Raw genomic sequence first — 17,844 nt, 5'->3', positions numbered from 1 at the left:
TATACAGTTCACATAAAAGAGCTTGCCTAGAGTTACTCTACATGGGATTGGGATTGTGCTAATTGCAAAAGTCATACATTGCATGCCCCCCCCCAAAAGCCCAGTGCTAAGTGTGAGACACCTCCTCTTGAATTGTTGGGCAGAGATGTTCCAGCGATCCCCAAAACAATATAAGCTATTGACATTGCTCTTGGTTGCCCACCAGAACTTGGTGATACGACCCCATTGCTGGAGAAGCCACACACACTGGTCACGGGACAAGGAAACATCAACTCTATAATCACACCCAGCCATGAATCCTGTGAATTATAATAATGACCCATATGACAAGATATGACCATGGGTGTAATAGTGGCATGAATGTTATGGGGGTAACCAACAGCTTTCTGATTGGGTTTAAGGCCTGCTCCACAGAAGGAAACATAGAGCTGGTACTGCAAATTTGGCTAAGAACCCATGGTTGCAGAGCTCACAAGGCCTAGGGGTGAACCTGCTACTATTATATTGCTAAATGGACAGAGTACCAAATTGACCTCCAAATTCCTATCTCTCTATCAACAGATTAATGTAACTCTCAGATCTTGTTACAGAAGTTTCTTTGTGCAGTTCTCTCTATCCTCTCTCTCTCTCTGTCTCTCTCTCTCTCTCGCTCTCGCTCTCTCTCTCTCTCTCTCTCTCTCTCTCTCTCAGCTTGGGGACTGTCACAGATGAGGGGATGGAAAAATAGTAAGAGCCAGAGGTCAGGAAGGACCAGAGCAAAGCAGTGTCTTCTGGACATAATATGACCATCATACTCATGAATTCACATCAGCTGTAGTTGCCTGCACAGGATCTGCACAAGATCAAGCAGTCGACATTCTAGCATGGAGAAGGGGTTCATGAGCCCCCACCTGTAACCAAGGAGCTATGAACAGTTGATGGCTTCTGGGACAGAGTCAGTTTTCATTCAGGGTATGGTTATAAGTGGTTGACCCCCACATCCAAAAGTTTATGGACAGCACAAACTGGAGCTGATGGGTTATCAGATAAAAAACAAGGAACGTTAACACTTCAATTAAGACTCTCTTATTCTATCAATGCTATAAATATACAATGCCTACAAGGTGTGCCAGGTGAGCATGAAGCCTACAGCAAATGTCCAGGAAGGACTGAAGCCACAAAGAACATTCTTCCAGGTGGAAGCAGGAAAGAGGGTACCACTCTATGAGTCTACCCACCACTGGGCTATGTCACTGAGAAAAATACAGGTGGAAGAGAGTTGGTTGTCAGCAAGTACGTAAAAGCCAAGATAAGAGACCTCTTACAGCTCTGCTCAGGATCCCTGAGTACCTCAAGGTTCATTCCTCCCCAGATAGCTGTATTTCGTCTGGTTTCTTCCCACCTGCCACATTCCAGCCAGCCTCACCAGCTCCAAAAGCCTTCCGTGAGCAAGAAATACAAGATTCTAGGTAAGCATCTCAACTACCTCGAAATGGGGCAGGGCACCCCACCATCTGCTAATCAAGCAGGTCCAATCTCCAGTGATAAGGGCAAAGTGAACATGCCATGATATTCTAGAAACATCTCAAAGGCAGCTGCCTTAACATCTTACCTTTCAGAGTGGGAAGTGGACTGTCTGGTCCATCAAGTTGTCCCAAATGGTCACTTGGATCAGGATCTTCCACTTCACCTGGGAAGAAAACACACACATGTGACATGGTTTCCACTGGAGCAAAAACAGCTGTGCCAGCAAAACTTCCTAGGGTCTAGAAAACACAGACAGAGAAGAGGAGACAGGACTCCATGAGCAAACCTGCCCAGCGTCCAGAGAACACAGATGGCAACTGCTATCTAGCTTTTTAGACTCAGACTTGATACCATTATAAAAGTGGTTTTAGTTTAGTTTAAGCCAAGAGCGCCAAAGACTAATAAATGGAAGTTGTGAACAAAGCTCTCTGGGACAGCAGGGAGGAAAGGAATAGAAGAGGGATTAGGAGAAAGTGAGAGATAGGAATTTGAAAGGCCGCAGTCAAAACGACGGACTGAGGCCAAAGCACAACTGTCTATCCCACAGACAATGGGAAACTGGGTGGTGGGAGCAACTACTCACAACACCTGAACACTAAGGGCAAGCATGGACTCTGTTTGTTTGGACTCAACACTTATCTCCAAATACATAGCAAGGGGCCCACTGTCCCTCAGTCTAGAGGAGGATCGGATGCACCACTGATGCAGGAAGCCACAGGAAGCTCTCAAACAGCCCCTCACTTCCCACCCACCCCCAATCCATTACATTTCCTCCCAGCCTTTGCCTGGAACCTAGGATTCCACTGGCTAGGGGTGAAAAATCATGACTAAAACATCAAAGCCTACCACAGAGTGGCCAACACACCAGTCTAAACAGAAACTGAGATATGCTACAGCATGGTGACCCTCAGGGACACTGCGGTGAGCGAAACAGGCACAAAAGGACAAACGCTGTGTGATTACATTTATTGGAGGTCATGGAGACAGGGAAGAATGATGGGTGTCAGGAGCTGGGAGCCAGAAATGGGGAGCTGGTGTTTAGTGGGGACACAAGTGTCAGTTTAAGAAGAGGACGATCTTTTGATATTTATACAACACTGTGATGTAGTTAGTGCTACTTCATTGTACACCAAAGAATTGTTCAAATGGTAAAACTACCTTATATATACTGACCACAATTTAAAACAGCCCGTCCAAGTCTACAGTTCAATACTGGGTGACTTTTCTTGATTAACATATGAGGGCCAAGAAATACTACAGTAGCTGACACTTCAGACACTCTTAGGCTTGCCTGGAAAAGCAAAGATCTAGCTGTGGTTCTGAAGAAAAGTCATGCAGACAAGGTTCCTCAGCTTTCTGGCTAAGTAAATGCTGGCGCACTTAAGCTTGACAGCAAGAGTCTCTAAGCTGGTCCTCTCAGCTCTCCTTTTGAATGCTGGCCCCCACAGCACAGGGCTCCCAAAGTCCACATGAAACTGGAGTGTCCTCAATCTCCACCTCCTCTCTACCTGCACGGCAGGTGTCTGACCACTGTCTAACCGGCTTCATTTTCCAATTCTGTCTTCTCATCACTCCTGGCTCAAACTCATCCCTGCCATCTTTCATTAAACATTAAACAGCCCACTGTTGGAAATTATGACTGCATTCTTTAACTTCCCCTAAACTCTAACGTGACCTAGGGTAATCAATCATTTCCCTAGGTCAGTAGCCACGGGCACTCTGAACTCATGAAAGTTAGAAAGCAGCAGGCACTGAGGTAGAGGAGGGTCAACAGTGCTGCCATTAAAACCAAGATGGAGGGCTAGGGAGCTAGGTCCTTGTGCAAGCACTTTAGCTACTAAGCTGAGTTCAATTCCCAGAATCCACAAAAAAAGTCATATTGAAGCACTTGTAACCCCAGTGGCAGGGATATAGAGACAGGAGGATCCCCAACGATTGTTGGCCAGCTAGCCTGGCATGTTTAGGGAGTTCCAGGACAGTGAAAGATCCTGTCATAAAAAGCAAAGTGTGGGGAGCGGGAGAGATGGCTCAGCTGTTAAGAGCACTGGCTGCTCTTGTGGAGGATCGAGGTTTGACTCACAGCACCCAAGTGGCAGCTAACAACTTTAGTTCCAAGGGATCCAACACCCTCTTCTGAGCTCTGTGGGCATTGCACAGCACAGATGCCCTTACACACATGCAGCTAAGTGGATGGCACCTAAGAAATAACGGCTAAACTTTGTTCTCTGGCCTCTATGTACTTTCATACACACACAAACATGCACGCACACACCAATTTCAAAGGAAAACTAAAGCTACGTAAGGCACTTGACAATATCTGCCAAAACTACACTTCAGTTTCAAGTTAAAAATTGGAACGTTCTGCAAGAGGCCACAAATCAGATTAAATGTAACTACCACATTAAATTAAACACACCCTTGACACACATATAATAAAAAGGCATAAAAGTTATTACATGCTTAGAAATTGACAAATGGTGTGAAACAGTGAAATAAATATCTACCCTGAAGCAAAATAAACTCTGGCACCCAGCTCCACCCCAGGTTCCTCTCGGTCAGCTTTGGATAGAGGAGCAGAGGCGTGTTCCTGAGTGTAAGTCACCTGCAGAGGTGGTAGAGGTGACCTGCTTCTTTTTATCCCCTGCGTGTGCAAGGTGACTGCTGACACTCAACACTAGTATCTCTGGAAGTGTGTTTTGCCTCAGTATGTACACCGGGGTTCATTTATGTTTCTTTTGGCCTCATGTGCTCCCCTAAATAAAAAGAAATGGGGACATCGAAGGAAACCGGAGGGTCAGCTACAAACATGGAAAACAGAGAAAGGGTCCCAGGGTGCTGATACAGACCGCAGGAGCTTGGGACTCAGATGTCAGAGGCTTCAGAAGCCGAGTGTTTCCTCTGCAGTCACATGCAGGTAGTATTTCTGGATAGCCAATCCCCAGGGTCCCCACAATTGACAGTACTGGACTCTGCTATTATTTTCTAATGGAAAAATTGGGGCATCGCTTGCATTTTGAAATTTAAAAGCCACATCGAGTTCAGGCCCACAGTGATGTCCTCACTCAAGGTACTATGGCCTCCTGAAATCGATAAGCAAAATGGGATTGGGAGGAACATGAACTAGAGAATGAAGAGAAGTGAGATTGGAGCCCAAGAGGGTCCCTCCTGGCGTTATTAGAAAGATTAAGAATAATATACAGGAAACAACAGATGTATACAAGCAACATCAATAGCCCCCAATACCAAAACTAGTACTGACTTATCTGGTATTGTTGCTAATTTAAATACTTTCTATTTTGTAAGTATCTCTACAAGGAGCACACATCATTTTTTAAATCATGATATATGCCATAGACAATAAAATTTGAAGTATTTTACATTTTAATGTATATAATTTAGTAGCATTTATAATATTTTAAAGTTATGCACTATCGAATTCCAAAACATCTCATCACCCCTTAAAGACACCTTGTTCCCATTAACAGTTGCCCTTATCCTGCCTGCTTCTGACCCTGGTAACCACTAGACTCCTCTACACAGTTCCCTGTACTGGACACTGAATACAAGCACAGTCATAGACCACGGCCTGTAGAAGTAAAATGGAAAAGAATAAAGAGAAGACATCTGAATAGAGGTCTGTAGCCCTACATGGTTGAGGAAAAGAGGGCACACAGTGGCTCTATTGGTGTGAGTCAGAAATCTGTCCACGCTGACTACATGAGAGGGATGAGACATATGTGCTAGACTCCAGACAGATCCAGCTAGACAAATGAGCTGCCATGTTTCCAGAGTGACCAAAATGACAGATACAAAGATGGGTCAGGCAGGGAATAGACAGGTCCCTGTGGTAGACAGCCCAGGCACAGCCACACTCCTGCTGCTGAAGAGACAGGGAACTGTTGGGCCAGGGAGGATGAAGGAAGGATGTTGTTGGGCCTCCCCAGCAGTTTCAATTTCAAAGATACATATCACCTATGCCTCCTCAGCCCAGTGACATAAGAGGCACTTAAGAGACAGTCTCTTCTCCTGGTCCACAAGTTTCCTATCAACTCTCACCACCATGATCTACTTTGGCCATGATTACTAGGCCAGTTTTGCTGGTGAACGGTCATGGTTCCTGTGCCCAATAACAATTCCCATGTGCCCATGCACAGTATAAGAGCCCCCCTTGTTTTCTGTTTTGGTTTCTACAGTTTGAGTCACCCATAGTCAACTAGATACAAAAACATTACAGGAGGGGCTAGAGAGATGATTCAGCAGTTAAGAGCACCGGATGCTCTTGCAGAGGACCTGGATTCAGTTCCTAGCACCCATAAGTTGTCTATCTTTGTATCCTATGACCTGTGGAGGATGTTACTGTTAAGAAACAGCCCAATGCTCCATCACAATGCCTTCCTCATTCCCTCATTGCATCTCACCATTAGACACTGTACTATCTCATATCAGCACCAGAGGGAGGGTGAGTGTGGTACAGGAAGAGAACATGAGAGAGAGGAGAACCTTCCCATCTCCTGCAGTTAATGCTATAGATTCCATTTTATTATCAGTTATTGCAATTACCTCTTAACTTATAAACTGAACTTTATCCCAGGTATGTATGCTTTAGAATAAACACACTCTGTGGAGGGTCTGGTGCCATATATGGTTTTGTGCATTCCCTGGGATCTTGGAACACATCCTCAGATAGGGGTGGAGGGAATGTGACTGCAATTCTTTAACATCAAAAGTCTTTTGGGCTTCTGTGGTACAAAGACTCTCTCTTCCCTCAGCCAGCTGACTAGGTTATGAAGCATCATGGCCTGTGCCCGTGGTACTTGAGTGGATAAAGTGGAAAAATGGGTACTAGTGTGACACAATGCCAAGCAAAAGCAACTTCAGGAAGGAGGGTTAACATTCAAGATGGTGAGAGATGAATACTGGTGCTCAGCTTCTTTTTATTTAGTCCAGAAACCCAGCCCCTGGGGTGGTCCACCCTTATGCAAGGTGTAGCCTCACATTTCAGTTAACCCAGCCTAGAAGCTCCCTCACAGACAGACTCAGAGGCTTGTTTCCTAGGTGATTCTAGGTCCAGTCAAGTTGATGATCAATATTCACCATCACAGGTGGTAAGGCTATGGAGGTGATGCCCACGGACAGAATAGAAAAGATGAGCACAGTCTCTTCTTACCTCAAGACTGACTGCTCTGAAGAGGACACCCTTCTAAATTGTCTGCCTTTCACTTTAGCTAATGAATATTCTATGGTTTGAATCTAAAATGTCCCCCAGAGGCTCATGTTTTGAGCATCTGTTTACTGGCCAATGGCATGTCTAGAGTCTACATTGGAACCTTTGGAGGAAGGGACCACATTGGAGACACAGGCTACTGGAGTGGGCTTTTGTTATCTGGCCCTGGTTCTGGTACCAGTCTCTCTGCTTCCTGGTCTGCAACAATGTGAACATTGATTGCCAAACCTTCCAACTGCCATGAAGAATGCCAGGCCATGCCCACCACAGAGGACTGAAATCCCTCTCAAACCATGTCACGTATTTTTGGTCACAGGAGTGCAAACATAATTGACACAGGTTTGTCACACAGGACAACCAAAGATGTCAACTATAGGGCCTTCTCTACACTGGATACCAGCAACAACTCACTGAAAAAAACACACTGAGACTAGGACCAAAGGATGACATTGTCTGTCAGGCCACTGGGAAACAAAACTCTTTAGAAGCCTCAGCAGAGAAGTGGGATTCACAAACTCATTACTTCCAGGTGTTTGATGTCTAAATAGAGAAAAACATGTAATATGAAAAAAATTAACTGTGGCTGGTTATAATGGAGGTATACTGAATGTAAAGTGTTATCTATGTCAAAAATATACATTTCCACCCAGAAGCCAAGACAAAATATACATGGAATAGTGGATGAGATCCCGGAACAGGAAAAAAGAATACTAGGTAAAAGTAATGGAAATATGAGCTGCATGGATTTTGGTCAAAAATAACATATCAGGAACTAGAAAGATGGCTCAGTGGTTACTGCTCTAGTGAGACACCAAATTCAGTTCTCAGCATATCGGGGGATTTGACACCCTCTTCTGGCCTCTGAAGGCACCTGCATTCATGTATGTATAACCACACAGGCAAACACATATACACATAATTTCAAATAAAGCAAAATCTTTTATTTTTCAGTAATATAAATATATCAGCCAGGCATATCGCAGCCCTTTGAAGGCTGAAGCGGGACTGCTGATAGCTTCAGGCCAGCCTGGGATGCCTAGTGAGCCCCTGTCTCAAAAAAAACGAAACCCAAACAAAGAATAACACATTCATATTGTGTGACAAAAATGCAACATGCTTTATAAATGCCAGTGAATGGGGGACTGGGAGGAGCAGGTGCCGGGGAAATCTGTGTACTATCCTCCTAAGTTATTTATACATTCCCTGCATCGTGGCATCGTCTCTCAAGGGCACAGGTCACAAAGCTCTGTGGGAAGCATCTTGGCTCCCAACATCCTCATTCTCTAGGACATAATCATCGGAAATCAGCCCAAGCATGATTGGAGTAAGCAGAACATGACCCAGATTTGTGAGTTTCCTATTTCGCTTGCTGACTCACAGAGCATTCCAACAAAAACTTAGAAACAAACATATTGGGGACCACTGAGGGTTAGGTGAATCCTACGCTCACTGCCATTGGAATTCTCGGACAGAACTTGTGGCTTATTCTTGAAAGCACATTAGGAGTGTCTTGTGTGTTCAGGACTGGACAAATGGGTATCCACAGAAAGACCAAAGGGAAAGGGTGCCCTGTCACCACTGAAAATACTTGTAGCAGGTGGTTTCACACTGAGGCACACAGTTGCAGGAAGCCCAGTTCAAACGTGTGTGAATTTTGAATAATAAACACAGGCTACCAGTCCAGTGGGGCTCTTCTGCAAACCTTCCTTTAGTGTGGCCTCTCACATGTCACTTTGACTGACAGCATCAATGAGAGGAGAAATTTTTATCTGCACACCAGCACGGGTATGTCCTGATTCCCAGGCGCTTTCTTTCATGGCATCTTGTTCTCATTAAGGGCAGAGACACCATTAAGCAAGAATTTACTAATGAAGTTCAAACTATGCACTTGGACGTGAGTCCACGGTGCTATTCTGGTTTTGATTGGTGCTTCTTTTCAACATGCTTTGTTGTTCAGACTTTTCATCCATGAATCTCTTCACCTGGTGATCCCCATTCGTGTGGTTATGATGTCATTAGATGCAGCCTTCAGAGGTGCAGGCACACTTCAAAGTCGGCTCCTTTTAATTAGGAAGGGATTTGATCCTCCAAAGCTTAATGTTCTTGGATCTGGTCCTCATGAAAAGGTAATTTCCAGGATGTGAGAAAGGAAGAGGTGTAGAAACAGACCAGAGTAGAGGCAGAACGTCTTAAGATTTGCTAAGCTGCATGCAAATTCACACAGTACAGCCATGACAGAAACAAGTCACATGTTCCAAAATGCCACATCTCAACAACAAGCAAAATTAACAACCCAACAATATAAATAACGCTGGAAATGCAACAGTTAGGAGGGAAAAAAATCATTATCTGGAATGAGTGAGGTAAAAAAAAATCCCGAGAGAGCCTGGGGACAGTGTTTCTGGGAGTGCTTATTAAAGGGTGGCGCCATGAGCTTTCACTGCCACAGCACTGGGGGAAGGGGGGCGGTAGCCATCAGTATCAAATTGGTAGTGCTCTTAACAGTTTGTGATATTTTATTTTCATTATGTCTAATTTTAAGTTGAGTTAAATATTAGCCTCTGATTCTATATTCCTTAAAGGGCTGTTTAACTCTTGCTTTGGAAATATAAAATTCAGGAACCTGGGGGCTGGAGAGATGGCTCAGCGGTTAAGAGCACTGACTGCTTTTGCAGAGGACCTTGGTTCAATTCCCGGCACCCACATGGCGGCTACGAACCGTCCTTAACTCCAGCTCCAGGGGAATCTGAAGCCCTCTTCTGACGTCCGCAGCATTGCACGACATGGGTGCATTCACATATATGCAGGCAATACACTCGTACACATAAAATAAAAATAATAAAATATTTTTTTAAAAAATTCACCAACCTAAAAACAGAATAACCGGTGTCTCTTGCCAGCTTGATCTTGGCTTTGATTTCACTTCTACAGCAAATATACTAAAACCCCACCAAGTCCACACACTAGCTCAAGTCCCTTGAATATTGCTTTCATAAAGCTTTTCCTACCTTCTGCCTCTGACAGCTCTAGAGCCCCCAACAAAAGCCTAGTGTCAGGGGCCTAGTGAATATTTGGCTGAGGGAGGAGAGGCCCCAAGGGCCGTTGAATTGGGGCCTTTCATGAACTTTCTCTCTTTGACTTCTACAGCTTCTGGCAGTTAGCAATGAGGGGGGCGGGGAGGACTGGCCAGGCACACCCCACCAGATATCATGGAAGGCAAGTGCCACCCTTCTCAGGGACAGCAGGCTCTGGGGCCTGCTCTGTCTAATTCAGCTGCTTGCTTCCACCTCGGAAGCAATGGCAGGGCAAAGATACTCGCAGAATATGCCCAGTTTACTGTGTCTTCTCACTTGGCTTCACAGAAGATTAAAACAAACAAACAAAAAAAGTCATTCTCATCAATTTTGAATCTGTAGGTCTTAATTAAAGGTGGAGAAAGATTTAAAAAAAAAAAAAAAAAAAAACCTGAAAAGCAAATAACTAAACTGCACTGTCCCTTGGGAGGAAGGCTCCCTCATTTGCTTAATGGAGTCTTTAGGCTTAGGTAACAGATGGACTTACTCCACAAAGGTCAGTTGAGGGCATCAGGCTTGACATGGCTCCAACAGGAATCTGTATCCCGCCCTTAAGACAGATGGCTCCTCGTGCCCATCTCTGTGCCCACATTTCTCCTTCTAAAAAGGACACTAGTGAGGGTTGGGGCGGTGGCTCGGCAGTTAAGGGCACTGGTTGCTCTTGCAGAGGACGTGGGTTCAATTCCCAGCACCTACATGGTGGTTAACAACCATTCATAACTCCAGTTCCAGGGGATCTGATGCCTCTTCTGCCTTTTCTGGCATTGCATGCATGCAAGCAAAACACTCATATACATAAAATAAAAATAATAAATAAAAAAATTAGAGGACACTAATGACGGGGGTGAGGGTTCACCCTAATGACCTCACTTTAGCTTGATCACCTGTGTAGAGATCCTAGCTCCAAATTTAAGGTCATATACAGACACCTGAAGGCTAGGATACACCAACACACCTATTTTGTGTGGACACAACTGTAAGAAGTATTGTTATTTATCTCCGGAATGTTACTGAGCTGAGTTCTCAGAGGCAAGCCCTTACCCACTGAGCCATCTTGCTGGCCCCAGAGTTGAGTTCTTGGAATCAAAATTATATCGTTAAGGCTTTACTAGGACACCCACAAAATTGCATCCTCATGTAGCTCTGACCAAGAAGAGTCAGTCAGGAGAGCCAATTCCTGAACAAAGGCCAGGGGCACCTTAAATAGGAAAAACTTCTGCAGGTTAGTTACCTCAGACAAATTAGGTATTCAAACTTGCACAGGTCTGATCCTAACTGCTAGTCTGGAGTCAATGCAGGGCAGCTCCTGCTCAGCCTGAACTCCCTTTCAGGGTCTGGCAGATTCTCTGTCGCTGACTCTGCCTCACATCTATGTGAGGAGGACTGCTGGGGTTTTTCCACCTGGCTGCATGTGAGCCACTGGTCCCCACTTAGGTTCTTGTTTGAATTTGGCCCTGTGGGACCCCCTTACAACACCTAATCATTTTATTCCCACTTTGGGGTGGTCTCAACTGTCTCAAAAATGTCTTCATAATATTAATAATGCTGGCTACAAACTGACTTATACAATAGCCAGGCTGAGACAGAGGATGCCTCCATGAGAAAGAAATAACAGGTCCTGGAAAACACAGGAGTCCTTGCAACTGATTGTTGCTCTCTGGGGAACAGCCAGCACCTGCTGATGGCAGCAGCCCATCTTCTTAGGAAGAATTCCACACCTGAAGACTAAGCCTCAGGCAGCCAGCAACTGAGACAGAGCTGTCTCCAAGCTCCCTCCCTCCCTTGGGGTTTCCAGCAGAGCTGCCTCACTTGGCTCAGTTTTGTGCCCAGATGAATGTCTCCCTCTTCTTTCGCTGGCTGACATTCCTTTTTCTCATAATATTTACATGACTGCCACTCCACTCTGATGAGCAGCATGTCGGGCCCATGGGCACCGTGTGGGGCCAGGTCTGCCATGGCCTGCCTGGCCATGTTTGGTAATAGCCCTGCTGGACACTCACAGTCAATGCTTCTCCATTTATGCACAAGGCCATCACAGCTTTCTTCAGTGGCCTACCTCAGTCTCCTGCCTGGTTTCTTCTCTTCAGTTCTCTACACAGAAAAGCTTTCCTTTTCTAGCCTTGACCCTTGGACAACCCACTTTAAAAGATATCAAGATACCCACAACTCCCAAAGTAACTTTCCAGACTAAGCTACTCTCCCACATGGCAGATGGATGACTATCACAGTCTACTCCCTCCTCCACTTGCACATCTGAGAGATAAGTCACTCTCAACGTGTCCGCACATGAATCTGGTCTCCTACAAACCTGCTCCTCAGTGGTTCTATTGGCATTCCAGACCTGAGCCCTGCTCTGTTCCCAGCCAAGGCTGCACATCTGCAGTTCTCTTTCGCCCCTTTTCCCTCAAATGCACCATTCAATGTTCTTCGTTCCATAGTCCAGATATTTCCAGAACCCACCCTTTACCCTGGCTAAATCAGCTCTTCAAGATTTACCAAAGCTGCCTCCACAAAGGCCTCAGGATCAACCCTCCAAATCCATACAACTGCTCTCCCTGAAACAGCCACGGCATCAAACACTGAAGTCCAGGGGTGAGTGGGAGCTGCCACGCACAGAGAACAGTCAATGCTGTGGCCTACTTTCACCAAGGCCCAGGGCAGAAGGAAGTCACCCACAAGGGTATCCCCTCGGGAGTCATGCCAGGGTAGAAACATGGGCTTCCTTTGTTTGCTGGGTGCTGGGTGGCTGATGATTGAGAGTGCACACTATGCTAACACACCAACTGCACGTGGAACATGTAAAGAACACTTAGGCAAAGTGTCCCAGATTCTCTAAAGGCTCGCTCACAATGCTACTCCACTGAGCAAGGCCCTCTGACTCTTCCCTCGCCATTACACAAACCATCCTAACAACTATTTGCAGTCTCCCTGTTTCACACTTTGTACTTCTTTTCTTTTTAAGACAAGCCTCATGTCAGGGTAGCCTCAAACTCACAATGTAGCCAAGGATAACCTTGAACTTCTGATCTTCCTGCCTTTACCTCACCAATGATGGGGTTACAAGCAAAGGTCACCACATCCAGATTATGTGGTACTGGGGATCCAACCCAGGGTTTCATATTGAGCTACATGCCACATTTCTGGATAAAGGAAAAAAAAAGGAAAAACCTGTCATTAGCTGACTGCCCTACAAGAAAGAGCAAAGACTCATTTGAGATGAAAGGACACTGAGTAAAAATTCTCAGTCACATGAAAAAAGGAGAAAAAGAATACAATTTAAAATAACTACATAGGCCTAGCTAAGCTGCAGGGGAAGGACCTTGGGAGTGTGGCCACTGGTAGGATGCCCAGGCTTGGTGGACAGTCCTACATTCATGTGCAGATGGACAGCACCAATTGGACTCCAGTTAGGAAGAGGATACTGAGGAAGAGGAGGAGGAAGAAGAGGTCCCATAGGATTCAAAGGAAAGAGGACGGAATGAAGATATACTGGAGCAAAATCCTTGCATACCAATAAAATTAACTTAGTATTAATCGAAACTAGATTTCAACTAAAATTAATATGCAAACACTAAAAACAGCCAACCCTACATACATACAAACTATAAGAGAATTTTAAAAAGTATAACTAGCAGCTATGTAAAACATATAGCAAAATGGGTCTGGAGAGATGGCTCAGCGGTTAAGAGCACTGGCTGCTCTTGCAGAGGACTCAGGTTTCATTCTCTGTACCCACATGGCTACAAACAACCGTCTGTGACTTCAGTTTCAGGGGAATCCCTGATCTCGTGGACACTGCACGACATGGGTGCACTTACACACATGCAGGCAGTACACTCATACACTAAAATGAAAATAATAAATAAAAAGACATACACCAAAAGGCAGGGATAAAAGGATAAAAACGACATAAAACATGTAAGAAACAAGCCAGGCATGGTGGGCCACACTGGCTGTCCCAGCACTGAGAAGGCTGAGGCAAGAAGACAAAGGGTTTGAGGACAACCTGGGCTACATAGTGAGACTCTATCTCAAAGAAAAGGGGAGGGTGTGTGTGTCTGTGTGTCTATGTGTATCAGCAAAATAGAAGTAAAATCTACTATATTGGTAATTAAATTAAATGCATGTGGTTTTTTAAAGAGCAAATCAAAACACAAAAAATTAGCAGAATGGATTCTCAAAAGCATTGCCCAACCACACATAAGTTATAGAGACTCACTTCAGATTCAAAACACAAATAAGCTGAAAAGTTCTAACAGAAAAACCACCATGAGAAACTTAAAATGCTATGTAAGTACCAACCTACAGGGCAAAAATATCTACTAGAATAAAAGAAAAGTATTGTACATCAAGAAAGTCAACACATCTTTCCATTATAAATGTCTATGAACTTAACAGCAGAGCTGCTCCATACTTGAAAAAACAACAACAAAAGATTTTCCAAAGCAAAAGGAGAAACAGACAATCCCACAACAGAAACTGAAAGCATCAATACCCCACACGCAATAAAAGAACTAAACAGTGATCAGCAAGGGAATCAACGCACTTGAACATCAGCACAAGTGACCACAGCTAGCCCTAAGGGAATGTTCCACCTCACAGCAGATGCACGTTCTTCTAGAGCCCACATGGAACTCACTTTAAGATGCTAGGCTAAAAAATGAATTGCATAAATATGAACAGATGTGTGGAATAAAATGAAAATGCACAACAAAGAAAATTTGGGAAATCCATCAACATGACAGAAGTGAAATAAAACACTGCCACGTAACAGGGAGGTGGGTCCACAAAAGAAGTTAGAAAATACTTGGGGTGAATGAAAATGAAGCACAGACATAACACAATTTCAGGGAGAAGCAGAGCTTAGGGGGCATTTGACAGCTACACCTTTTTTTTTTTTTTTGGTCTACATTTAAGAAAATTTCAAACTGATAATTGAACTTTATACCCAAAGGAATTAGAAAAATAAGGCCAGAGAGATGGTTCAGTGGTTAAGAGCACTGGCTGCTCTTGCAGAAGACCCCGGTTCAATTCTCATCACCCACATGATGGCTAACACCCATCCATAACTCCAGTTCTAGGAAAACCTGATACCCTCTTCTGACCTCATGAGCATTGCACAGCACGGGTACACTTACACATATGCAGGCAATACATAAGAAAAATAAAAATAACTTTTTTAAAAACTAAAGCATCTACCTTGAAAGTTTAAGAAGTATCACGAAGAATCTCACCTTGGACATTGTCTAGTAAGAAAGTAAGCTTTCTGAGAATACTAACACGATGTAACTTAAATACCCATTGTACAAAAGATGTAGTTGTATTTAGATTTGCTGCCCCACCCCATGCACCGAGGACCTTCTTGGGTCCCAGCTCCTGAACAGCCTCTCTCTAGTGTTTGCCCTTCAGAAATCATCAGACCTTGTCTCATCTGCAACATGAATAGCAAGGATTGTTCAGTGACAACATAAACACTTGTATTTTATAGGTGCTGCACCATTGAAGTTGAAGATCTGACAGCGATCTAAGCCTCTACTAGTTAGCGGTTATCATAAAAATGTGTGTAACTGCCAAGTATGTGTGTTTTTCTCTGAACAAATGTCTGTGTTGCTTCTAAAACCTCTCCTTTTAAAGGAAAAGAATTCACCCAAAGAACTGAGTTAGCAATCAAATCATCAGACACTACTTATTTCTAATGCCTTAATTTTTTTTTTTTTAAAAGACACTTTTCAAAGTATTGTTTCACCTAACGGGAACTCATAAATTCATAAATCATGGTAGCTTCCAAGCTTTGCTTTGAGGATTTTTGTGTTTTCACAGCCAGAAGCACTAAACTAATCTAATCAATCATGGCTCAGCACCAGGAGCCACGGGTGGATGCGGCCATGCCTGTGTTTTGGACTCAGCAGGTGGGCTTCCTGCTCAGTGTGTGAAGCGCTTTTGCCTTTTACAACCAAATGGCAGCCAGGAGTCTCTGCTATTGTCTCAAAGACATGTCTGCGGCGGTGCGCGTCTTCCCGAGTCGCCCACGCTGCTGGTTGCGGTTGAACGAGGTGGGGGGGGGGGTCGTCCCTCCTCGGCCACGGCCCCTCTGCCCGCGGGCCCGTCCAGGCTCTGGCCGCTGCCCCTGCAGCCCCTGGCCCTGCGGGGCGCCGGCTCGGAGCCGGCCGGGAGTGCGGTCCGGGCGCAGAGCCCTCCGTGCGTGGACTGCCACGCGTTTGAATTCATGCAGCGCGCTCTTCAGGACCCGCGGAAAACGGCCTACAGCACGGAAGCCCTGCTGCTGCAGGCTGAGCGCCGGGCTCTGTGTGCTTGCTGGCCAGCTGGACGCTGAAGACCCTTGACCACTGGTGTTCCCTGTCAATAAATGCTTGCCAGCAAAAAAAACAAAACAAAACCCCCCAAAAAGCATGCCCCGCACAGAAGGGGGCAGCCCAGAGAGCACAAGCACTCGGCAGCTACAGTTGGATTCAGAGGCAAAGGAGGACTCAGAAATGTTTATTGAAGACTTCAGTACCCCACTGGGCCCAGGCTCACCAGCAGGGGAGCCAAAGAGCTGTGACTGCACACATCGTCCACAAGGCGTCTGTACCTTTCTTCTAAAGCGCATCTTCACTTTGGAGAGTCTCTTAGCCGCCTTTTAAATTGTTAGTGTGCAGTTCACTCTTATTCATTTGTATCTTCCCAAGCCTACTTTCAGAGGTGCCTGTTACAAGCTACAGTTTTGCAACTCAAAGCTTTTCCTCTATCCAGCAGCTCTCCAAGGGGCTCTACCTGCCCCCAAGGACATGTGGCAATCTCTGCAGCCCTTTTGATTTGTGAAAGAGAGGGGCGTTAAGGTGCTATCAAATGCCCTCCACACAGAGGATACTCCACCACAGAGGACAAAGGCTGGAATGATCCACTACAACAGCCTGCCTGAGCCACAGACTGGAAATGACAGCTAGATACTATCTAGTTCTGTCACCAATCCTGAGGCTGAGCCCCAAAACATCCTAGAGTGTCAAAAGGCCCAGTTTTACTGTCAGATAAACACTTATGTTGGTTTGAATGAGAATGTACCCCATAGGCTCCAAGTATTTTGACATTTTGTCTCCAGATGGTGGCGCTGTTTTAGGAGGTCTTGGAAGGCGTGGCTATGCTGGAGGAAGCACGTCATTGGGGTCACGAGCCTGTGGGGGCCAAGGAGTGGAATGTGGTGGTTATAATGAGAATATCCCCCTCCTAGGCTCCAAGTATTCGAATATTTTGTCCCCAGTTGACGGTGTTGTTTTGGGAGGTCTTAGAAGGTATGGCCATGCTGGAGAAAGCACGTCACTAAGGCAGGCTTAGAGAGTTCTTAAGCCTTGCTGGATCTCTAGTCACCCTCTGCTTCCTGTGCCTGCTTTAGATGTGAGTGAGAGCTTAGCTTCTGCACCTACTCCAGCCACCTCTGCCACCATGCCTCCGAGCCATGATGGACTCTTGCCCCTTAGGAACCATGATCTCAAATAAACTCTTCCTTCTCTAAGTTCCCTTGGTCATGGTTTTTCTATCACAGCAACAGAAAAGTGACTGATACACCACTTGTCTAAATCCTGCCTCTCCCCCCCGCATGAACTTTGACCCAGGGTAAAATGGGAGGGGGCACGCTCAGCAACTCAGTCTCTGGGTGGCTCAATGCAAACCTAATTTAACTGAGCCTCTCATAGCCCTCGGGCACCCACACAGACTTTCTCCACTTGTCCCTCCTTCTCTGATTTATTCTTCTCACAACTCATTTGCAAGATAGGCCAGAAGCCAATGATGCCCTGAGGCCAATGGTGAGTTTCTTCCTACAGGGCCATGCATATCCTCAGGGGACTACCAGAATGCCATCTAGAACTTAGCCCAGCCCAAGGGTACATGACCCAGCACCACACACACACACACACACACACACACACACACACACACACACACACACACACACACACACACACACACACACACGGACTGCTGCCAAAGGAGGGAAGGGTACAAGAGAGCAAGATGGATAAATAAGGTCTTGTCTTCTTTGGG

At 45.3% G+C, this 17,844-nt stretch overlaps 1 protein-coding gene across 1 annotated transcript in view; it reads right to left on the bottom strand.

Moving 5' to 3' along the window:
* Ror2 (receptor tyrosine kinase like orphan receptor 2) overlaps window positions 1-17,844 on the bottom strand; it is a 227,763-nt gene that overhangs the window by 55,471 nt on the left and 154,448 nt on the right. Inside the window, exon 2 of the mRNA XM_008847348.2 lies at window positions 1,592-1,669. Within this exon, the coding sequence (XP_008845570.2) occupies window positions 1,592-1,669 (78 nt within the window). The remainder of the gene's footprint in view (window positions 1-1,591; window positions 1,670-17,844) is intronic.

Source organism: Nannospalax galili, unplaced genomic scaffold (genome assembly GCF_000622305.1).
Source record: "Nannospalax galili isolate Female #2095 unplaced genomic scaffold, S.galili_v1.0 scaffold762, whole genome shotgun sequence".
NCBI lineage: Eukaryota > Metazoa > Chordata > Mammalia > Rodentia > Spalacidae > Nannospalax > Nannospalax galili.
Note: the sequence above shows the minus strand (reverse complement) of the source record. Positions and strands in the feature narration are given on the sequence as shown.